Raw genomic sequence first — 25,153 nt, 5'->3', positions numbered from 1 at the left:
AAGCACCGACAAGACTAAGGAGTTAGTGGTGGACTTTAGGAGGAGAGGAACACCCCTGTCTCCATCAATGGTGTGGATGTGCAGTTTACCAGGGAGTACAAATACCTTGGAGTGTACCTGGACAGTAGACTGGACTAGTCCAGGAACGCTGAGGTCTTGTACATGAAGGGACAGAGCCGGCTGTACGAAGGCCCCGCTCCTTCAACGTCTGCAGTAAGATGCTGCAGGTGTTCTACCAATTGGTGGTAGCTAGTGCCATCTTCTCTGCTGTCGTGTGCTGGGGCACCAAGGTGAATGCCACCGACGCCAATAGGATTAACAAACTCATCGGGAAGGCTGGCTCCGTCCTGGGGGCGGAATTGGATTCATGGGAGGTGGTCATGGAGGGGAGGATACTCCACAAACTGTAGAGCATCTTGGACAATACAACTCACATCCTCCATGGCACACTGGTCAACCTGAGCAGTACCTTCAGCAACAGACTGGTTCCACCAACATGCAGCACAGAATGCCACAGGAGACCCTTCTTCCCTGTGGCTATCAAACTGTACAACTCCTCCCCCTTCTGTTGTGGGGTAGACTGACTGACTCCTCTTCCCCCCCCCCCCCCCCCCCCCCCCAAATCTTTGGACATACCCAATCTTTTTTACTCGTCACGTTAATTTCATGTTTCATGTATTTTGTGTTTTATGACTGTTGGCAGACAATTTCCTTGCTGGGATAAATAAAGTATCGTATCATATCGAACAAAGGCATAGATCCAAAGTGTTACATTTTGATAAAAGTAAGAATGTTATGGAGTTGGTGAAAATGGCAAACTCATTATATAGTGTATAATTCGAGGATGAATATGTTCATGCTTCTCATATATTTTGTTTATACATCACATGGACTTCGCTGATTTGATATTCTGAAATTTTATAAATTCTCCAGTATAAAATGTCCAAACATTCTTCAGAGTGCTGGTCATATTTGCAGAAAGCAAAGCAAGCATGAACCCCTGGCCTCCTTTCCTATGGTCTAACATATTGAATTCTAATTTCATGGAATGTTTACAGAATTATGATGAATACAGATTAAAGATTTACTATATTTATTTCAGAATTAAAGGACAAAATCTCTGTGAAAAAGAAAGGAGAGAAAGGATCAAATAATGCACCATCTCCAACAAGCCCTTCTACACCTCAACCAACTGTTGAACAAATTAGACAGAATGTTTGCCATTCCCTGAAGGACATTTTAGCAAAAAGGTAAATAACCTTGTTTAGATTTAAGTCGGCATTGTACAATCAATCACGGTGAGAAAGCTCTCGGTGCAATGTCTCGCGAAGCAGTACTCATCTGATGAAGCTTTGTGGGATTAGGCTGTTAAGCTGAGTCCCAGGTAGACACAAAATGCTGGAGTAACTCAGCGGGACAGACAGCATCTCTGGAGAGAAGGAATGGGTGACGTTTCGGGTCGAGACTCTTCTTCAGACTTCTTCAGTCTGAAGAATGGTCTCGACCCGAAACATCACCCATTCCTTCTCTCCAGAGATGCTGCCTGTCCCACTGAGTTACTCCAGCATTTGTGTCTACCTTCGATTTAAACCAGCATCTGCAGTTCTTTCCTAAGCTAAGTCCCAGACTGGACAGTAGCTCATGATGTTCCTTTGTTTAATGAAATTGGAGAAAACCCAGGGTTTATAGGGTAGTGGGACTCGTGTCAGGGTTGAGAACCTAATAGCGAGGATTGTTCAAGATAGGATTTACTCCCATTTGTAGAAGTGTGTTAATTAGGGGCAGTCAGCACTGCTTTGTATGTGGAAGGTCATGTCTTACTAAATTGATTGCTTTTTTGAGGAGGTAACGAAGGTGATCAATGAGGAAACGATGGTGGATGTTGTCTACATGGATTTTAGTAAGGCATATGATAAAGTCTGTGCCTCTACCCGATCTATTCATCTCATGATTTTGTATACCTCTATAAGATCACCCCTCATCCTCCTGTGCTCCAAGGAATAATTTGAGGAAGGACATCCTAATTTATGGAAGAACATCCTTGTAATTGAGGCACTGCAGCGTAGGTTCACGAGATTGATCCCTGGGATGGCAGGACTGTCATATGAGAAAAGACGAGGCTTGTATTCACTGGAGTTTAGAAGGATGAGAGGGGATCTTATAGAGACATATAAAATTATAAAAGGACTGGACAAGCTAGATACAGGAAAAATGTTCCCAATGTTGGGCGAGTCCAGAACCAGGGGCCACAGTCTTAGAATAAAGGGGAGGCCATTTAAAACTGAGTTGAGAAGGAACTTTTTCACCCAGAGAGTTGTGAATTTGTGGAATTCTCTGCCACAGAGGGCAGTGGCCTCCTCCTGCACCTATTTTCTATGTTTCTATGAATAGAGAACCAGCCTTCTCAACCTCTCCCTATAGTTCATACCCTCTAATCCTGGCACCATCCTCGTAAATCTTCTCTGAACTCTTTCAAGTGTGACAATATCTTTCCTATAACATGGTGCCCACAATAGAACACAATATTCTAAATGCGGTCTCACCACTGTCTTATACAAATGCAACATGACCTCCCAATGTTTATACGCTACACTCTGACTGATGAAGGCCAATGTGCCAAAAAGCTTTTTGACCACCTTATCTACCTGCGACTTGACCTTCAAGGAACCATGCACCTGCAGCCCTATATCCCTCTGCTCTACAACAATCCCCAAAGGCCTACCATTCACTGTATAGGTCCTGCCCTTGTTAGATGTCCCAAAATGCAACACCTCACACTTCTCTGTATTAAATTCCATCAACCATTCCTCAGCCCACCTGGCCAATCGATCCAGATCCTGCAATCTTGTTGCAATCTTTCACAACCATCTTCACTATCTACAAAACCACTCACTTTTGCATCACCAGCAAACTTGCTAATCTCGCCCTGTATGTTCTCATCCAAATCATTGATGTAGATGACAAACAGTAACGGATCCAACACCGAACCCTGAGGCACACCACTAGTCACAGGCCTCCAGTCCGAGAAGCAACCTTCCACCATCACCCTCTGCTCCCTTCCATGGAGCCAATTTGGTATCCATTCGGCTACCTCTCCTTGGATCCCATGCGATTTAACCTTCCAGAGCAACCTTCCATGCGGAGCCTTGTCATATGCCTTACTGAAATCCATGTATACAACATCAACAGCTCTGCCCTCATCGACGTTTTTGGTCGCGTCTTCAAAAGATTCAAATCAAATTTGTGAGTCACGGCCTCCCACTACATGCTGACTATCCCTAATCAGCCCTTGCCCATCCAAATGTCTGTATAACCTAACCCTCAGAATATTCTCTAGTAACTTTCCAACTACAGATGTTAAGCTCACCAGCCTATAGTTCCCAGCATTTTCCCTGCAGCCCTTCTTGAATAGAGGCACAACATTTGCCACCCTCCTGTCTTCTGGCACCTCTCCTGTATTTAAGGACGACTAGTAAATTTCAACCAGGGCTCCCGCAATTTCCTCTCTAGTTTCCCACAATGTCCTGAGATATATCAGATCAGGCCCTGGAGATTTGTCTACCTTCAAACACGATAATACCTTCAGTACTTCTTTGACGGTAACCCTGACTGCTCTCAAAACACTTCCATTGACTGCCCCAAATTCCTCCATCCTATTATCCTTCCCCTTGGTAAATACAGAGTAGAAATACTCATTGACATTTAAGTCCTTGTTCGTAATGCTATTTAATTGGACCCATGACACAAAAGGATACACTTTTATGCCATATCACACTTTTATGCAAATATCACTCATTAAATATCTCCCAATCACTTCCATTGCCCTTCACTGAAAAGAGAGCAGGGAAACTTGGTTTGAGTAAGACTAAGTATACTTTCTGTACAGAAGAGATTTGTTAGGATAGTTCAAAATAAATTGAGTACCTGTTTTGTGCTGGAAGATCTAGATTTTACATTGGAATACTCAATTTATATACAGCTCATACATACAATCAAGCATTCAGGAGACATGGTGTTTGGATTTGTCATCTGCTATGTGGCTGCAGGCATCTTCTGCCATGTGGGAATTCAGTTTGCGGCCACATTTCCGATTTGCGAACTATTTAGGTAACAAACACTATTTAGGTAACAAACACTATTTAGGTTATAAACACTATTTAGGTTACAAACAGTTTACAGGAAGAGAACCCTGATGAAGTCTGGGGATGACCTGTAAATGGCAAATGAACGAAAGGCTGCATAAATGGATCAGGTTATTCTAATCTGAACTGCACTGACTGAAAGGCAGTGGAAGCAAGTTTGATAGTAGTTTTCAGCTGAAAATCGATACATTTCTTGGGGCTCCCACGATGTTGGGAAAGTACATAACTCTTAAGTGTTGTACCATTTTATATTTAGCATCTCATACTCATGCGGTATGTACTTCAGCTGATAATTTTCAATATTTCTGAACTAAACACGGCAAATTCTACTTTCATTCAGGCTCTCGGCTTCGGGTTTGAAGGTTCCTAAGGAACGAGCAACCAAGGTTGCAGCCAGGATTGAGAGAAAGCTGTTTTCTTTTTATGGAGACACAGATACTAAGTACAAAAACAAATACAGGAGCTTGATGTTTAATCTCAAAGATCCCAAAAATCAGGTACATAAATAACAATTGTTCAACAAAGATTATATTGTCAAATATGATTTTTTTTTAAAGATTATAATGCAAATGCATTATAAAGGCATCTCATGGGTACATTGTGCATTCTGCGGAGCAGGATTACTGCAGGTTCATACAACTTAAAGCTGGGCATAATTAAATTTGGGAGTCCATGTTGAGTATTTGCAGAAGACTGTGTTCTCTGAATAGTCAATTCTTAATATTCATGTCCTGGCACCTGGTTATTTGCAGGATGTGACATTGTATAATTATAATAGGTTTAATCTGCTTAATTAATTTGCCTATTTAATTGTTAGTGGGTCTTAGTCCTGGAACTTCTTATCAAACAGCTCTGGGAATACTTTCACCAGAAAGACTGTACTGGTTTAAGAACATTAGAACATTGCTTGCCATCATTTTCTCAAGGGCATTTACAAATGCACAATACATATGAACCTCGCTGGTGACACTGTCCCCCAGAAAAATGTAGTTAGAACTATTATCTTTAATAAACATTCATCAGGGCCCCAGTTCCCTTGCTCCTTTTCCACTCATCGGGCACTGGTTCCTGCACTGCCTTGCACCTCCCTGGGACACCACTTCCCACGCTCCCTTTCAATTTACCTCCCTCGTCACTGGAAAATTATTTTCACAATCTCATCTGTGAACCTTGATAAGTTAAAATTGTATTAAAAGCAATTTAAAATTCAACTTCATCAAAATTTGTTGTGATTTAGTGAACTTTTATTCGTTGTACTTCGAAGTAAGCTATGTTTTAGTAACATACTACAGAATTTTATTTTATTAAAAAAATCTTTAAATCATTTCAGGTGTTGTTCAAACGAGTGTTAAAAGGTGACATTGTACCTGATCATTTAATTCGTATGAGTCCAGAGGAACTGGCATCAAAGGAATTAGCTGCATGGCGACAGAGAGAGAATAGACATGTAAGATCTGTTGATTATGACTAATATCCTTCTATACATCCTCCTGCACTTTAAAGTCTATATGATGTTTCAGTGGCAATGTTAACTTGTTATTCCTATTTCCCAATTTATTTCTTTTCATTGCTGAGTTGGATGTCCTCGAGTGTTCATTTGCTAAGTGAAGAAGATCTATTTAGTAAAATGCAGATTTGGCAGTTTCATAACTACACTGTTCATCTCCAAATGCACATTAGTTGTAAAAACAGTTCTAATATTTCTGAATTGTATTTAATTGTACATTTCTTTCACATTTTACGTTCAAATGAATGATGATGTATCCCTTAAAGTGCATGAAAAATGATTCTACGCTTACAGTTCTAAATTGTGAAGTCTGATTAATAGCCCTGCGGTTCAATGAATCCCAAGAGGTAGAAATAATGTAATCGATAATATTAATTTGATTGGAACACAGAATTAGATGTTTTAGTGCTTAGCTTTATTTTATTAACACAATGTTTTGGGTGGCACAGCGGTAGAGTTATTGCCTAACAGCGCCAGAGACCCGAGTTCGATCCTGACTTTGGGCGCGGTCTGTACGGAGTTTGTACATTCACCCTGTGATCGGGTGGGTTTACCCTGGGTCTCCGGTTTCCTCCCACATTCCAAAGACGTGCAGATTTGTATGTCAATTAGCTTCTGTACATTGTTCCTCGTGTGCAGGATAGTGTTAGTGTTTGGGTGATCGCTGGTCAGCACGGACTTGGTGGGCCGATGGGCTTGTTTCAGCGATGTTTCTCTAAACTAAACAAAACAACATGCAGAATGTTCTTCAAGTGCTCAATAAATGGGAAAGCATGCTTGACAGATTAAATTGACCTAGTGATCTCGTGAGATAAGACCACAATAACCTATTTCTTATACTAGCTATTGTTAGTGTTGCAATCAGAAAACCCAAGCTCCATAAAAGCATTTTGGCTGTGCAAATATTTTTTTCTGGTCCGTGCCACAGGTACGTTCTAATGAGAATGATTAAAATTGGAATTTTCACAATGGTAACCTGTTGCTGTGAATATTATTTGGGGAGCACGGATCATTAGATCATGTGTTTATAAACATTTTTGAGGATTTTTAATGTGAAATGTGCCTATTACATGTACAGACGATTGAAATGATAGAAAAGGAACAAAGGGAAGTTAAAAGGCGGCCGATTACAAAAATAACCCATAAAGGAGAAATTGAAATTGAGAGCGAGACGCCAATGAAAGAACCTGAAGTGGTAATCACAGAGGTAAATAATAAACATAAAATCATTTCGTGAATCTGCTTTGGCAGTCTTTCTCTTTTATAATGGATTACGTAGAGTGGTTATATTGATGCGTTTTATAATACCGATTCATTTTGAAGTTTACAAACCAGGACAACCTGGTAAGACAAATCATGGCAGGACTTCCTCAGTACATTCTAGGGCTCTGGGGTGTAGTAGAGAACAGAGAAGCCTAGGGGTGAAAGTGACAAAATGTAGCTGGATTACAGTTTAGTCAACAAAAGGGCATTATGTGCTTGAGTAATTCAGCAGGTCAGGTAGCATCTGTGGAGAACATCAAGACCCGAAACATCACTATCCATGTTCACTAGAGATGCTGCCTGACCTGAGTTACTCCAGCAGTTTGTGTCCTTTTGTGTATTAACCAGCATCTGCAGTTCCTTGTTTCTACAGAATGAAAGCTCACTGGTAACTTGTGATTTTCTTTATGCTTTTTAAAGCTCCTTCTCTAGTAATTACAAATTTTCACTCTTAAAAACATAAAGCAAGCGGTTTGATATTACTTATTGGAAAGTGTAGGGAGTTTTATGTTGTGTTTAATAAATTAAAACGTGACAAGCTAACTTTGCAATTACATTTTTATTGTTATTAGACAAATAAAATGTCTTCTTTTGATTGCTAGAATCTAGCTTACACGAGATAAACATGGCATTTTAGTAGGATCATTTAAGTATCATATAGCTTAGCTCCCTTTTCATTTACCAAGCCATTTTTTAAAAGTTAAGCCGCTAGATCTGCTTTTATCTGAATACCGTACATAAGTAAACTGGACAGTTTGTATTGAGGTCCAACCGCACAGCTCAGAAGGACTAAAACAAGGTGCATCTTGTCAACTAAAGTGAAAATTTTGCTTTATGAACTTTTAGGAGGCTGAACCAAAAGCTGCAGACCCCAAACCCACTGTGGAGAAATTAGAAGAGATTGAAGAGGAAGCTCCAATAGATGCCGCTGAAGACACCACTTGTCAGCACAAAAACCATCTTTTTGACTTAAATTGCAAAATTTGTACAGGTAATAAATAATAGAGGTTTAAGGAAGTATGTTGGAAAAATGAACAAAAGTATTTATATCTTTTTTTTTAATGGATTTGTTATTATGTAACCTGGGATGTACTCCGGAGTAGATTAGCTTCTTATTCACAGGGTAAACTTGGCAAACTTGATACGTAGCAGTCTTTTTCCAGTCAATGAAGCTTACTGGTTTCAGCTGTTTGGTCTACTTCTGCCCATATTCTCACATAGTAATATTAAGATATATCACAAAAACATGATAACAATTTGGCCAACTGGTCTTTGGCATTTATTCTCCACTCAAATACATCAGTCGGATTACCTTTACCTTCCTCAGTTTTTCCCAGATGATTTTGCCATGTATTACAATATTTAAGGAAACCAAGTCAACAAATGAGATGGAACACGCTGACCATGGAACCTGACAAGTTGTCATCTGAATAAAATCCCATTGTGCAAATGTGGCTATAAGTGGACCATAACGGAAGTTTCTGTTTCCATTTGACTGAACACTTCCTTTCCTTGTGAGGGTGTTTCAGTATGGTTGGTATTGCAGCATCAGAGCAGAAGTATAATTCCAAAAGATAGTGGATTTGACTCCGCTGGGCCTACGCTTTGTAGAGTTTAGAGATGAGAAGTGATTACATTAAAAGGTGCAAAATGCTTACTGGGCTTGATGTGTAAATGCAGATTTTTTTGCTATTCATTTTATATTGGAATATGTATGGAGAAATCTGTTAAATCTGAGAAATCTCTTACATTTTTTAAGATGTATAACATTTGCATATTTTGTCCAGAGAAGTTTAATTGATATGTGAGACTTACATTTGAGCATTATCAGATCTTCCCAGAAACTGAGCCTGCTTCTTGTCATTAAGTTGATTTGAATTGAAGTCACATTGACTCAAAGACAATGGGAGGAATGTGGTGCTGTGTTTTTGAAGACTTCCAACTAATTTTACCCTACACAAATAACTGGCCAAAAATATTTTAAAAGACCTCCAAACAATAAGTAGTCATGTGTAGTGAAATGAAATATTTTAACCTACCTAGAAATTGAACAAAAGCAAGAATTGGTATGGCATTCCTTCTAACAGATTTCATTTTCAGGTCGAATGGCTCCACCTGTTGAGGAACTACCTCTGCTGAAAGTCAAAGTAGCTACAAGCGTGACAAGACGTCAATCGGACGTTGATGCTGAATCAGCTTATTTGGCAGATGCTCTTTCCTCTGCTACCAGCATCTTGTCTTTTGATGCAATAGCGGCAGGTACACCGGAACCAGTTCAGCTATCCACCTCCTCTCAGACAAGGTAGAGAATTTATTTATGATTTCCACAGTATCGTTCCAAAGTACTTGCCAGTTGCAAATAAAGTGATGACTCAATTGGGTAGAACTTCACCGCCAAACAATTGCTTGGTGTGTGGTTAATGGCTTACATTGGCAACTAGGCTGTCTATTTGCAAGGAGATGTATGCAGGAGTAGGCTATTCATCCATTGAGCCTGTAATCCCTTTCATTGAATTGAGTGGTGACCTGCTCTTCAGAACCCTTCATGTGCCTCTCATTCATAGCCCCTAATGATTTCCTGAACAAATATATCTATTATGATCTTGAAAATTTCTATTGATTTAGCAATCTTGGACTCTAATAAGATTATGCAAAGCCCCCAAATAGCAAGTAGGAGATGGAGGAACAGATATGTATACAGATTGCCAATAGATGCCAAAACAACAGGGTTGTCTTAATGGGTGACTTTAACTTACCCAATATTAACTGGAACTCGCTCAGTGCCAAAGCTTAGCCAGGGCAGAATTTGTTAGTTGTATCCAAGAGGGTTTCTTGAGACAGTATGTGAATAGTCCAACTGGAGAAGTTAACATACTGAACCTTGAGTTGGAAAATGAGCCTGGCCAGGTGACTGGTATTTCAATGCAAGAACATTTTGGGGATAGTGATCTCAACTCTATTAGATTTAATATTGTTTTGAATAAAGATAAGTTTGGACCTTGCGAGAAGGCACTAAATCAGAGGAGGGCAAATTACAACATTATTAGGCAAGTGCTTGGGAAGGTACCTTTGGACTAGTTGTTAGTGGGTCTGACATTTGACATATAACCATATAACCATATAACAACTACAGCACGGAAACAGGCCCGTTCGGCCCTACCAGTCCACGCCGACCACTCTCCCTGACCTAGTCTCATCTACCTGCACTCAGACCATAACCCTCCAATCCCCTCTTATCCATATACCTATCCAATTTACTCTTAAATAATAAAATCGAGCCTGCCTCCACCACTTCCACCGGAAGCTCATTCCATACAGCCACCACCCTCTGAGTAAAGAAGTTACCCCTCATGTTACCCCTAAACTTTTGTCCCTCAATTCTGAAGCTATGTCCCCTTGTTGGAATCTTCCCCACTCTCAAAGGGAAAAGCCTACCCACGTCAACTCTGTCCGTCCCTCTCAAAATTTTAAAAACCTCTATCAAGTCCCCCCTCAACCTTCTACGCTCCAAAGAATAAAGAATAAAGACCCAACCTGCTCAACCTCTCTCTGTAGCTTAAGTGCTGAAACCCAGGCAACATTCTAGTAAATCTCCTCTGTACCCTCTCCATTTTGTCGACATCCTTCCTATAATTTGGCGACCAGAACTGCACACCATACTCCAGATTCGGCCTCACCAATGCCCTGTACAATTTTAACATTACATCCCAACTTCTATACTCGATGCTCTGATTTATAAAGGCAAGCATACCAAACGCCTTCTTCACCACCCTATCCACATGAGATTCCACCTTCAGGGAACAATGCACAGTTATTCCCAGATCCCTCTGTTCCACTGCATTCCTCAATTCCCTACCATTTACCCTGTACGTCCTATTTTGATTTGATTATGGGTGCCATTTAAAGGAGAGTTGATCAAAGTTCAAGGCAGGCATATTCCAGTAATGAGAATGAATAAGGATGGCAAAATAAGGGACCCTTGGATGACCAAAGAGCTTATACATTTGGTTAAAACGAAAAAGAAAGCACCTACAAGGTTTAAGAATATGAAATCAAACAGGGCCTGTGAGGAATTTAAAGCAAGGAGGAAAGAACTCAACCAAGCAATGAGCAGGTCCAAAAGGAGCCAGAAAATGGCCTTGGTGAATAAATACATTCAAAGTGCAAGAGTGACTCAGTGGGCCAGGTAGCATCTTAAGGGAAAAAGGATGGGTGATGTTTCGGGTCAGGACCCATCCTTGGTGAGTTGGATTATAGATATTCCCAAGGCTTTCTGTGCCTACATTAAAAGAGAGGATAATCAGGGAGGGGATAGAACCACTCAAGGACAAAGGAGGGAATTTGTGGTTGGAGTCAGAGGATCTTGCCAAGGTACTAAATAAGAATTTTGCATTTGTGTTCACTGAGGAGAAGGAAATGTCCCCCATGGTAGACTGATCCAGAAGATTAAGATGCATGCGATTAACAATGACTCAGTCACGTGGATTCATAACTGGCTGATTGATAGAAGACAGGGTTATGATGAAAGGAAGATATTCAGGTTGGAGTTCGGTGACCTGCGGAGTTCATAAATTCATGTCATAGGAGCAGAATTAGGCCATTTGGCTCATTGAGCCTATTCCATCATTCAATCGTGGCTGATCTATCTTTCCCTCTCAAACCTATTCTCCTGCGTTCTCCCCATGACCCCTGACACATTGTGGGCCGAAGAGCCTGTACCTGCGCTGTACTGTTCTATGTTCTGCGAGTCATAAGGAAGCAATTATCATGTGCACTTCAGTGCCTTTTGTGCTGAAGTCCAGACCAGTAAACATTGGTGAAGTGCTTATTGTCATTGGTGATTGTTAAACTGAGGTTCTGTTTTAACCTCAACTGAGGGACAAAAAATTCCCTGACACTGTTTTAAAGAACAACCAAGTTGTACCTTGTGCTCTGGCGGGTAGTCCGATTTGTTGATCACTAGGTTGCTGTGGCACTTCCTAATTTATTACAACTTTGAAAATCCAATTGCAGAATGGATTCAATTTATCTTCATCATGTGAAATGAAGGGAAAAGGTTTACCATGCAGAGGGGAAAGGGCATAGCATGTGATCTTCATTAGGCATTTTAACAGTAAGTATAGACCATGTGCAGGCAGATGTGCAGCAATAAATTAGCTTCATATCACTGACATCGTTAGCCGAAAGGCTCTTTCCTGTGCTGTACTTTTCTATGTCCTTTCACTTCTGCCTTGCTTCTACTTGCCCAAATATATGAATAGTGAGTCAGTAACAAATACATTTTTAATATTTATTTAAAATGAGAAGGGAAGTAGTCATAAATGGACCTGCGTATAGTAGTAAGTGAATAAACAGGTTGGGTGGGAGAAACAGGTTGGTGCAATCTGCTGTGGATTTCATTAACCAAACGTTGGCAGAGACATGATAGCCCAAATGACTGTGCTGCAAGCCTTTGGTTTTAAAGCTCAAATCTTCCCCAGGCGTTCATTTTTTCCTTTACACGTCATACTCTCCAGTCATGGCTCAGTGTCCTTTCATATTTAATTCATTCTTTAAATTTTCTTGGTATTTTTGATGCATTCAAGGGAGTATTTTAATGCAACTTGTTCTCCAAAGCAAGTCATGATATAGTGTGAGCAATTGCAAATTGGTCTTTTTTTTAGTGGGATTTACATGGTATTGTCAGCTAAATTTGTGTTTCATTTGCTTTGTCTTAAATTCAGGTCAGATCTGCATGATATTGCAGAAGATGAGTCCAAATTTCTAGCTCGACTGGATTCTCTCTGGAAGGGATTTATCAATATGCCCAGTGTGGCCAAGTTTGTTACCAAAGCATATCCAGTCTCTGGCTCGTCAAATCACTTAACAGAGGTGCCGTATCTATTTTATGTCTTTTTAAATAGCCATGAGGTTTTTGTTTTGCAGCATTTCAAAGGATAGCAATTTTTGTTATTCTGTCTTTTTTTATTGCAACAAATACAACTCAGGATACTGTACTTAATTAAAGTTTGCCAAATATTTTCATTATTGAGGAATGATCAAAGTCTCAAATAAGTAGCTGATTGCAAGACTGAATTTTGCAGTTGTTGCTTTGATTTCAAGACATATAGGGAGTGGTAAGTAGAAGGAAGTTGGAATAGCAGCTTGAGTATATGTGAATTGTTAGCAATTACATGGATGCATTCTCAATCGACTAACATACTCCCTATGCACTTATGCCAAATTCGGCTCTAACTCAATCTACAAGTTTGCAGATTATACCACTGGTGGACTGGATTACAAAATGGAATACAGGAAAGAGATAGAGATAGTGTCAGGAAATAACCTCTCCCTCGGTGTCAGCAAGAGCTAGTTATCAACTTCAAGAAGCATGGTGGAGTACATGCTCCAATTAGCATCAATGGTGCCAAAGTGGAAATGGTTGAGAACTTCAAGTTCCTGGGCATTAATATTATCAATGATCTGATGTGGACCAACCATATTAACATGACATGTAATAAGGCACACCCATCGCCTCTACTTGGTGAGGACATAGAAAATACAGCATGTCTCCAATAACTCAAATCTTCTACAGTTGTATCATAAAAAGCATACTGTCAGGTTGCATCACAGCTTGGTCGCAAACAGCTTTGCCTAAGACCGCAAGGAATTTCCGAGAGTTGTAGATGTAGCCCAGACCAGAATTCCAACCATTGACTCCGTCTACACCTCACACTGCCTTGGAAAAGTAGCCAACTTAATTAAAGATTTGTCTCACCCTGGTCATTCCTTCCCCTTGTTCCCGTTTGGCAGAAAGTGCAAAAACTTGAAAACGTGTACCACCAGACACAGGAACAGCTTCTTTCCCTCAAATATCAGGCTTCAGAAAGGGCCTTCCATGCGTTACATTGCTGAGAACTATATTATGCACTCTGTATCTTCCCCTTTGCTCTATCTATTGTACTTAAGTTTGACTTGATTGTATTCATGTATAGTATTATATGATCTGATTGGACATGACACTGATAAAAACTGTACCTAAATCTAAGTCACTCACCATCCTGACTTGGATATATAATGTTGTTTCTGACAGTGGTTCAAGAAGGTGGATCAGATTTGTCTTGATTGTGATTATCTATAGTATATCTGATCTGCTTGGATTGCATGCAAAACAAAGTTTTTTTACTGTGCCTCAGTACATGTGGCAATAATTAACCTAAACCAATGGTTTCAGATCTGTGGAGTTTGAAGGAAATGAAATAAGTCGGAGAGAATTGGCGCCATTACCATTTCGTCCTCTCCTACTCACCAAACCAATTGGTCTCCGTCTCAATCATATTGATCTTGTGAAAGGTCAAGCTGAGACGTCAGAGGGAATATCTTTTTTTTTCCTAATCCTAGCACAGCATGAGGGAAAAAGCACAAGAAATTTTTTTTTTTTTCATTCAGATGAATATATGGAGTGGAAAAACCTGGCAAGAAAAAGAATACAAGTAGATTAAAGTTTCTGTTCATCTTTTTTCCATTGCTGCTTTAAAATCGGTATAAATTTCAGTGGAATTGCTCTGAGGAGCTTATCCAGTGTCAATGGAAAATAATAACCAGGTTACAATTCCAATACTTTTGAGAAGCGGTGCTTTTATTTATGCAGTGGGAGGTCATCACCTGCTCGTTCTAGGGACTAAGAGGGCACAATGGTAGAAGAGAGAAATGATTGGAAAGACAAGTTGAATACATTTGAAAAACGTTGGGTGTTTTTTACAAATGTTTAATGAATTAACAATATTTTCCCTCTAAAGGATTTGCCAGATACCGTACAAGTAGGAGGGAGGATTCCTCCTCAGATGGTTTGGGACTATGTGGACAAGATAAAAGCTTCAGGAACTAAGGTACAGTCTGAAATTAGATTTGAATGTACGAGTGATCCACAGCACATTTATCTAAAAAAGATATTAATATTATGGAATAAGAAATAACCGATTTGTCGATGCTTATATTATTAACATAGTTGATGTTTCAAATGAATTTGTGCGATAATTTTTTGCACTATTGTTTCTGCCGCAGTGTGATTTAAAACTCATATCTGGAATTGAGTCACGGATTCAATATTACATTTACAATTTTCATGTATTAATTTTAATAGATAATGAAATCCGTATCTGAATTATTGTATTCATTTCATTTTTTTAAACAAATAGTCATGAGCAATAATTTGTAAAAAAAAAACGACTTAATTTCCATTTCCAATTTACAAATCCACTATGCATAAAATGGTTGAGATGTGACATTAAATTATAAGGTAGTGGGTCTTATGGAAGAAAAGTGCAAGCATTGTGTCAACCCGACAACAAAATTCCAGTTATAAAACGAGTGCTGGTTACTGCTGGTTGAAATAATTTTCTGAAAGCACATTGTTGCAGTGGCAAAATCACCAGTAAGTTTCCAAATACACAGGACAAGATGTTAGAAATCCAAAGTGCCAAATGTCAACTTGCTCCCGGTGGTGATGGGAGGCTTATGCACTCACCTATGCTCCTCCGATGTTGAGAAAGGCTAGGCAGACACGTCATTGGGGTTATCAAGTGGGCACCTACTTTCATCTACGTTTCGCTGATTGGACCCACGACATCTCCAGTAGGCTCAGCAGTGCATTCCCCACTCCCCTCTGCACCTGCCTAGCCGGCTTATTTGGGAGACCAGATGGGGTCTTTCCTCTTCAGCCAGAGCCACTGGCTACTCCGCTCTGCCACCTGTGATGTTTCCTTGATAGCCTGGCGTAGGGCTTGTCCGCTGATCCCCAGGTCCTTCATCAGTCTTACAGTAGATGTTGCCACAAATCCTCGACATCCAACTTCTACCGGGCAGATCTTTGCTCTCCAGCCCCGCTGTTCTGCCTCCGCTGCAAGCTCTGTGTAGCGCAGTTTCTTTCTTTCAAAGGCTTCCTGCACAGCATCCTCCCAAGGGACTGTGAGCTCCACAAAATACACCATGCGCTGAGAGTTGGACCAGAGGACAAGATCAGGCCTCAAGTTGGTGATGGCTATCTCTGGTGGAACTGTTAAGCCGTTGGTCCACATCCACCCGCATCTGCCAGTCCCGGGCTGCCTCCAGCTGTCCAAACCTTGTCCTTGGTGGAATTTTCCGTTGCTTTTGTTCCCCCTCCCGAACAAAGGCAATTGGCATAACTGGGTTGGTTGTTCTGGGCGGCAGGGCATTGTTGGTTGTTCTCCTGCTTTCCAGAGTCGCTGCCAGGCATTTGAGCACTTGATTATGTCTCCAGGTGTACCGTCCTTGGGAGAGGCTTACTTTACACCCAGTGAGGATGTGCTTAAGCGTGGCTGGTGTTGAACACAGGGGGCATGATGGATCTTCGCCCAGCCATTGGTTGAGATTTTTTGGGCTAGGAAGGACATCATAGGTTGCCCGAATGAGGAAGCTTATCCTGCTTGCCTCCATCTCCCACATGTCCTTCCAGCTGATCTTCCGCTTTTCCACACTCTCCCATCTCATCCACTGGCCCTGTTTAGCTTGCGACACAGCCTTGGCACACCTACTCGACTCCTCCTGTCGGCGGACTTCGGCCGTGACCAACTTCCAGCGCTCCAGTGAGGATGCCTTGTTCCAGCAAGGTCGCTTTCCGCCAAGCCCCAAGCCACTTCGTCCGTGTTGGCCAATCATGTCGCCTTGGTGGAGAGCAGATTTTGCCTGCTGTGTCGCATTCTTAGCCGTCCACTTCTTTCCTGTTGCCAGGGTTGGGGCAGCAGCTCGGATGACAGTGTCCCTCGATTCTGCCAGGGTCATCTCTAGTCTGACTTTAGTGCACTTGAACTCCTCTGTGAGGCTAGAGAGAGGCAGCTGAAGTACCCCCTGACCGTACAGGCCTACGTTGCTCAGGCATCGAGGAATACCTAACCACTTTCTCACAAAAGAGCTGATTGTTCTTTCCATTATTCTGTTGTACATCAATTATTAAACATGTTAGATCAAATGAATTCTAGAATAAATTTGAAAATTATAGAACTTAATAGTTGAATGTGTTAGTACTCTGAACGTGTAGATTCCACAAATGTTAGCTCATGAGATCCAATCATAAAAAACCTGCTATTTGAGAGCAAGGTGGCTCTTCAAATGTGAAAGTAAGGGAATCTCAAACCTTGCAAGTCTGCTCTTGTGTGTCCTCTAATGGTTACTCTGGGCATTAGAGAGATGATTATTAATCAGTATTTTATTTTTTTCCTTGGATACTTTGCACAATACCAGGAACCTCAGGATGAAAATAAATTACATTATAATTAAATAAGAAGAATTCAAAGCAAATTCCAAATGCAATTAAAATCAAATAATCAAGATTATTTTCTGGATTTATGCAAGGGGAAAAAGATTGCAGTTGGGATTCTTTTTTTGGTGTTTTCTCTGGTGTATTATATAGAAAAGCCATCTCTAACTCACCTGAGATATAAGGACATTTATTATGATAGTGTAGGAAAGAACTGCAGATGCTAGTTTAAATCGAAGATAGACACAAAATGCTGGAGTACATTGGCGGGTCATGCAGCATGTCTGGAGAGAAGGAATGGGTGACGTTTCGGGTCGAGACCCTTAATCGTTTTATCAGATAAATGCTAAATTGAAATGTCTAAAGACACAAATATTTGTGAACTGGTGACGAAGGGCTCACAGGTGCAGACCAGCAGCATTGGCGCCTAGTTTGAAATGACACAAATAGCTAGAGTAATTCAGCCGACTGAATCAGTCTGAGAAAGGGTCTCGATATCACCTATCCATGTTCTCCAAAGATCCTGACCTGCTGAGTTACTCCAACATTATGTGCCTTTCAGTGGGTGAAGAAGGGCTCAGTGGTGCATCTTGCGAGTTGGGAATGGTGTCGGAAGCTGGGGCTCTAGGCGGCCCGGTGTGAGCCAGGGATGGGTCGGTAGGTCATTCCGTCCACATTCAGTTTACATTTTATATTTGTTTTATTTACATTTCTGGCACTCCATGGTGCTTTAGAGACACGGAAGGGGAGTGATTAGTGGACCAGGGGTGTATTGTTGTTTCATTATCACGTGACTTCTATTGGTCCAGGAAAACGGATAATCCAGAAAGGCTCTGGAACCGAGGGTGCCAGAAAATCGGTGTTCAACCTGTACAATCCTGCCCTTTGGCTCAGCTAATAGGTATAGCTGTTTAAACCAAATAACTTATTTAGCACACAGCCGAAAATGTTGATTTACAGTTTTCGTAATATTCCAATATTTGTAGAAAGGGCCATTTGACCTGTTAATTATTCTGTCAATAGAAAGATCAATGCATACTCCATGGGACTAATCAACTCCTAGAACTGGAAAGAATGCTGATGATTGAGTTGAAATCCATCTCACTTGAATTACAATATCAGAATGTCATATAGAATTGTTTCAGTGAGGATGAATTTTAGATTCTGTGTTAAATATTTGCTTAATGGTATAAAAGAAAGACACACTTGTGTTAAAAGTGCATCTTTCACAGCCCTTGAATGTTATAGTGAACGAAGTACAAGGAAGCATGGTAATCAATTTGTTTATAGCATGCTATATTGAGAGTTAAGTATTGGGCAGGTACAAATCTTCTGCACATCAATGTTCCAATGAGGTGGTAGATGGTGTGTCAATATTTCATCCGAAAGATCAATCCTTTTACAATGTCGCATTCGTTCAGTACTACACTTGAGTATCAACCTAGATTCCTGTGCCCAAATCTCTCATGTAGAAATTGAATTCATAACTTTATGACTCATTTGGGAAGGCTACCAAATGCACGTTACCATCAGTGGAGGAAATTTAATTATTAAGAATGTCCGAAGGCAATAAATAGCTGTCACTTTGGAGGAAATATCTGTAGATAGCCAAAGGACAGTGAACTAAGGAATAATTGTTGGAGCAAATATGAAAATACTGAATGTACCAATGGTGGGGAGAAAATAGTGTCAGCATAGAGAAAATCCTTCAGAATCCCTTTGTTTTATCATCAGTATTTTAGTGGTTCATAGAGTCAGCAAGTCGCGTTCAAAACTGCAGCAAATAAACCTGAAGAGAATGTGGAGTACTGTTAATTTCATAATTACTTAATTTCTTAATGGGACAATTTTATTAAACATTTGTAGAAGGGGAAAAAGAACAAAATATTATTGAACCTAGACAAGGCCATATTTATTACCAATTTTTAATTGCCATGATGACTTGGTAAACAACTACCTTGAAGCAGTACAGTTGTAAAGTGAATTCCAGAATTTAGACCCAGTGATGATAAAAGAACTGATATCATTCCAAATCGGGATGATGTGCGACTTAAAGGGGAACATAACAGACCTGCTTCTCTTTTCCTTCTAGGTGGTAAAGATAATGTTTTTGTCCAAAACTATAATGAGCTTCTGGTGAAGTCCAAACTGAGAATTAGTGAGCAGCCTATTTGTGAGCAAGTACCATTTGATAACACAATAGATAACACCTTTGCTCCCTTCGCTGATTAATGGTGGACTGGAACAGTAGATTAACAGTGAGCCAGATAGATTTTTTAATCCTTTTGTCAGGTTATTGCGGGGCAGTTTTCCACCATGTTTGATAGAAGCCAGTCTTGTAACTGGTTTGGCAGCAGTTTGCTTGGATATATTGCTCTCAGACATATTGAAATATCTTGTGGAATGAATCATATTAGATGAAAACTAGCTACTGTGAAAGTGGGGTCGAATGAAGGAAGCTGAGATGGATCACCCACTTGAGAATTCCAGCTGACATTGGTTACAGGTGTTTCACTCCTGTAGTAAGCCCTCATATGTTGTGTTCCACTATTGTTTAGCATTTTTTTGTGGGGAACAAGTTAACCCGGGCAGTCAGTCCAATTTTGTTCTTGCTTTGGTTCAATGCAGCAGTTTGATACAGCAGGTCGTGTGCTGGACTGTTTCTGAGGGCATAAAGAGTCAACCATAGTTAAGTGGTTGCAGTCACCCATTGGATAAACAAGGGCAGTAGATTTTCTTCCTGAGCATAATTTTTATTTGACAATTCCTTTACAAATTTTTGATTATCCAATTAATTTAATTTAAATTTACCAACTGCCTCTGTGAGATTTGACCTCGTGTCTCTGGAATCCCATGTTAATAACTCTAATATTGTTCCCACTTGTAGATCTTATGGTTTATGTACATAGTTGACATTAGTTAGCACAGCTTAATGCAACACAACAAGTTTCCCAATTTTGAAATGGTTGCAACTTTGAAAATTCAAACATTTGAGTGCACACTGTCACCTGGTGAAGATATTTGTAATATTACACTGGAAGTTAATGTGTATTATTGTGATAGCAAATCTGTGCAGTTAGTGCCTAATAGATACAAAAAGGAGAGAGTCTTCTTATTCCTCAACAATATCATGAGCTCACACTTTCCAATATCATATGTTTTAATGTCCCTTCCAACCGTAGCCTGCAACACGCTCACGTTAAAGAGATGGACAGATGTCCTGCTCAAAAGTCTGAGCCAAGAACACCATGTACTTGGAATGCTGGGAATGCATGTTCGGTGGTTATGTGATACAGCCTCTGATTTTCCAATCATTAGCTGGGCAAAGAATCACTGCAGGTCACATGAAAATGCAGGCAAAGACCTCTATCCTGTCATTCTGTACAGTGTTCAATGAAAATGTAATAAGATCATTGAGTAACGAAGACATTACTTTTGAAGTTGATGTTTTAAAAACCAACCAGCCTATAATTATTGGAAAAAACATTTGGAAGTTATGGCATTCATTGAATTCATGAATCCTAAGTTGTGTAATATTTCTTTATGGCTGAACCCCTAAGGATAGCTGTTAGGACAGAATGATATTGTTTTGGAATATGCTGTCCATCTTGTTACAATTTGTTAAAACTTTCGCATTGAGGCTTTGTGCATGAATTTGTAACAGGAGATAGACATTGAATTTGGTGGATAGGATATTTTTCCTTACTGAATTTTACAAACTTAAGTAAATTATTTTTGTTTCTAATGAATTATATGCCTTTAATTTTTCAAAATAATTATTATCATCCCCATAATGTGAAGTATATTTTATCTTAGCTGAAGGTCTCAAATGACACTTACCATGAAGGACATAACAGCTCACTTGTCCCCATCCACCATCTTAAATATTCAAATATCCATTGCTTTAAACATTAATGCACTCTGCCACTGCACACCATAAACTTCAGAGTGCACCATTTACAAAATCCCCTGAGATTAATTGTCTCGGCTATTGCAACATTGCCTCCCCAACCAGCAATCTTTATCAGTGAGAAGGATAATGACAACAGAGATATCTAGCCACCAGCAGGTTCCTTTCCATGTTGCACACCATCCTAACTTGGATATAAATATGAAAATCAAAAACAAAACTCAGAAGCTGGAATTCTGAAAAGAAAAAAAAATAACACTCAATAGGTCAGCATCTGTGGGAAAAGAAACAGAATTAGCTTTGCAGGTCAAAGAATGTTAATCAAACCCAGGAACATGAGAAATTAATTATTTTAAGGATGAGGGACAGATGGATTGGACAAAGGACATATCTGAAAGGGTGAGGCCAGGACTGTCATGATGACACTGTTGTTTATGGATTTTATTGTTAACTCAGGTTTTCCGTTTCTACAGCCTGATCTTCTGGGTATTTCCATCATTCTCATTTTGGTTTCAGGTGTCAGCAACAGCTCTGTTTTGCATTTCACAGCTTTTACATGTCTCTTTGTTTGTTTTCTCTCTCTATAATTGTCATCATTAACCTTCTGCCAGGTGGTTCCATAAACAGCAGGATCACCTGCCCTCATCTTGTCAAAGCTATTCCCCTATGTACGTTCCTTCTTTCCCTACGCTCTCTGCCATTTAAATTTTTTTCTCACTTTCCCAGTTCTGGCGAAGGATAGACAATAGGTGCAGGAGGAGGCCATTCGGCCCTTCGAGCCAGCACCGCCCTTCAATGTGATCATGGCTGATCATTCTCAAACAGTACCCCGTTCCTGCCTTCTCCCCATACCCCCTGACTCCGCTATCCTTAAGAGCTCTATCCAGCTCTCTCTTGAATGCATTCAGAGAATTGGCCTCCACTGCCTTCAGAGGCAGAGAATTCCACAGATTCACAACTCTCTGACTGAAAAAGTTTTTCCTCATCTCAGTTCTAAATGGCCTACCCCTTATTCTTAAACTGTGGCCCCTTCATCTTCAACCTGAAACATTAATTCAGTTTCTCTTCCCACAAAGACTGCTCTGAACTGCTGAGTGTTTTGTGCATTTTCTGCTTCCATTGGAAATAAATTTAATGTTATTTCTTAAGTCCTGAAATTCCCATCCTAACAACACTGGGAGTGCCTTCACTGGAAGACCTTTGTTAGTTCAAGAGAACAGCTCAACACCACTTTCCCAAGGAGCATTAGAAATGGCATGCCAGTGACACCCCCAATACTGTAAGAATGAATCGAGAAAACACATATCAGGAACATAACACACATCTGAAAAAGATCTATATTCCTGAATAACAATTGCTCTCCTGATAAATTGAATTAAAAAAAAAAATCTGTTCCAGAAAAAAGGCTTGTGTAAGAAGGAACTGCTGATGCTGGTTTAAACCGAAGATAGACACAAAAAGCTGGAGTAACTCAGCGGGTCAGGCAGCATCTCTGGAGAAATGGAATGGGTGACGTTTCGGGTTGAGACCCTTCTTCAGACTGGTTAGGGATACGAGAAACGAGAGATATAGACAGTGATGTGGAGAGATAAAGAACAATTTATGAAAGATATGCAAAAACGTGACGATGATAAAGGAAACAGGCCATTGTTTGCTGTTTGTAGGGTGAAAACGAGAAGCTAGTGTGACTTGGGTTGGGGAGGGATAGAGAGAGAGGGAATGCCGGGGCTACCTGAAGTGAGAGAAATCAATATACCACTGCCCAAGTGAAATATGAGATGCTGTTCCTCCAATTTGCATTTAGCCTCACTCTGACAATGGAGGAGACCCAGGACAGAAAGGTCTGTGTAGGAATGGGAAGGAGAATTAAAGTGTCCAACAACCGGATCAGGTTGGTTCACGCGGGCTGAGCGAAGGCATTCTGCGAAACAATTACACAGTCTGCGTTTGGTTTTGCCGATGTAGAAGAGTCCACATCTTGAACAACGGATACAGTAGATGAGGTTGGAGGAGGTGCAGGTGAACCTCTGCTTAACCTGAAAGGACTGTCGGGGTCCCTGGACAGAGTCGAGGGAGGAGGTATAAGGACAAGTATTGCATCTTCTGCAGTTGTAGTGGAGGGTACCTGGGGAGGGGGTGGTTTGGATGGGAATGGATGGTCAGCATCCTAGAGTACTCAAGGAGGTGACCCTAGAAATTGTGGATGCATTGGTGATCATTTTCAAATGTTCTATAGACTCTGGATCAGTTCCTGTGGACTGGAGGGTAGCTAATGTAACCCCACTTTTTAAGAAAGGAGGAGAGAGAAAACATAATTATAGACCAGTTAGCCTGACATCGGTAGTGGGGAAGATGCTTGAGTTGATTATTAAAGATGTAGTAGCAGCGCATTTGGAAGGCATTGACGGGATCGGTCAAAATCAGCATGGATTTATGATGGGGAAATAATGCTTGGCTAATGGAATTTTTTGACGATGTCACAAGTGAAAAGGAGAGAGGGGGAAGCCAGTGGATGTGATGTATCTGGACTTTAAAAAAACTTTTGACAAGGTCCCACACAAGAGATTAGTGTGCAAAATTAGAGCACGTGGTATTGGGGGTAGGGTATCGACATGGATAGAGAACTGGTTGGCAGACAGGAACCAAAGAGTAGGACTTTACGGGTCTTTTTCAGAATGGCAGGCAGTGACTAGTGGGGTGCCGCAAGGCTCAGTGCTGAGACCCCAGTTATTTACAATCTTAGGCCACCTCGATCATGGGTGACCATGGGTGATGCATCCTAGTTGGTTGCTTGCTCCACACCTCGGCTAGAGCAGCGTCGCTTGTGGCTGAAGAGACCAATGCGGGAGTGACAGTCTCTGTCGCAAAGGTCACATTTGTGTGTGGTCTCAGGTTTGTTGAAGTTGCTGCGCTCCTTTCTGAGTGCCCGCTTTTCTGCCACTGCATTCATCAGTTTCTCTTCCCCCGTTTTGAGATGTTGGTTCAGGGTACCTCTCCACCTCGTACGGTCAGCTGCAAGGCTCTCCCAGGACTCCACATCGATGTCGAGCGCCTTCAAATCTCTCTTGCAGACATCCTTGTAACGTAGCTGGAGGCGGCCGATGGTTCTCCTCCCAAATATTATCTCTCCATAGAGGATGTCTTTTGGAATACAGCCATCCTCCATGCGGTGGACACGGCCCAGCCACCGCAGTCTGCGCTGCCGGAGTAGAGTGTACATACTCGGAAGGCCAGCGCGAGACAGAATCTCGGCGTTGGACACTCTGTCTTGTCAGGATATACCCAGGATACGGCGGATGCTTCTAAGATGGAAGGTGTTGAGTCTTCTCTCCAGTCTGGCATATGTAGTCCATGTCTCACTGCCGTACAGCAGCGTGCTGTTGACACAGGTATACTTACAATATATATTAACGATTTAGACGAAGGAATTAAATGTAACATCTCCAAGTTTGCAGATGACACAAAGCTGGGTGGCAGTGTGAGCTGTGAGGAGGATTCTATGGGCTGCAGGGTGACTTGAATAGGTTGGGTGAGTGGGCAGACACATGGCAGATGCAGTATAATGTGGATAAATGTAAGGTTATCCACTTTGATGGCAAGAACATGAAGTCAGATTATTATCTGAATGGTGTCAGATTAGGAAAAGGGGAGGTGCAACGAGACCTGGGACATCAGTCACTGAAAGTAAGCATGTAGGTACAACAGGCAGTGAAGAAAGCAAATGGCATCTTGGCCTTCATAGCGAGAGTATTTGAGTATAGGAGCAAGGAGGTCCTACTGCAATTGTACAGGGCCTTGGTGAGACTGCGCCTGGAGTATTGTGTGCAGTTTTGGTCTCCTAGTTTGAGGAAGGACATTCTTGCTATTGAGGGAGTGCAGCGTAGGTTAATTCCTGGGATGCCGGGACTGACATATGAAAGAATGGATCAACAGAATTTAGAAGGAAGAGAGGGGATCTTATAGAAACATATTAAATTATTAAAGGATTGGACAGGCTAGATGCAGGAAAAATGTTCCCAATGTTGGGGAAGTCCAGAACCAGGGGTCACAGTTCAAGAATAAGGGGTAGCCATTTA

General features: G+C 40.9%; 1 protein-coding gene across 5 annotated transcripts in view; it reads left to right on the top strand.

The window, feature by feature from the left end:
- Nucleotides 1-25,153, top strand: part of phf3 (PHD finger protein 3) — a 97,075-nt gene that overhangs the window by 57,178 nt on the left and 14,744 nt on the right. For all 5 annotated transcript variants that reach the window (XM_078399007.1, XM_078399008.1, XM_078399009.1 and 2 more), the window contains 8 exons: nt 1,103-1,250; nt 4,483-4,639; nt 5,473-5,589; nt 6,728-6,856; nt 7,759-7,903; nt 9,013-9,214; nt 12,636-12,783; nt 14,691-14,780. In XM_078399007.1, the coding sequence (XP_078255133.1) occupies nt 1,103-1,250; nt 4,483-4,639; nt 5,473-5,589; nt 6,728-6,856; nt 7,759-7,903; nt 9,013-9,214; nt 12,636-12,783; nt 14,691-14,780 (1,136 nt within the window). The remainder of the gene's footprint in view (nt 1-1,102; nt 1,251-4,482; nt 4,640-5,472; nt 5,590-6,727; nt 6,857-7,758; nt 7,904-9,012; nt 9,215-12,635; nt 12,784-14,690; nt 14,781-25,153) is intronic.

This window comes from Rhinoraja longicauda, chromosome 5 (assembly GCF_053455715.1).
Source record: "Rhinoraja longicauda isolate Sanriku21f chromosome 5, sRhiLon1.1, whole genome shotgun sequence".
NCBI classification, from domain to species: domain Eukaryota; kingdom Metazoa; phylum Chordata; class Chondrichthyes; order Rajiformes; family Arhynchobatidae; genus Rhinoraja; species Rhinoraja longicauda.
Note: the sequence above shows the minus strand (reverse complement) of the source record. Positions and strands in the feature narration are given on the sequence as shown.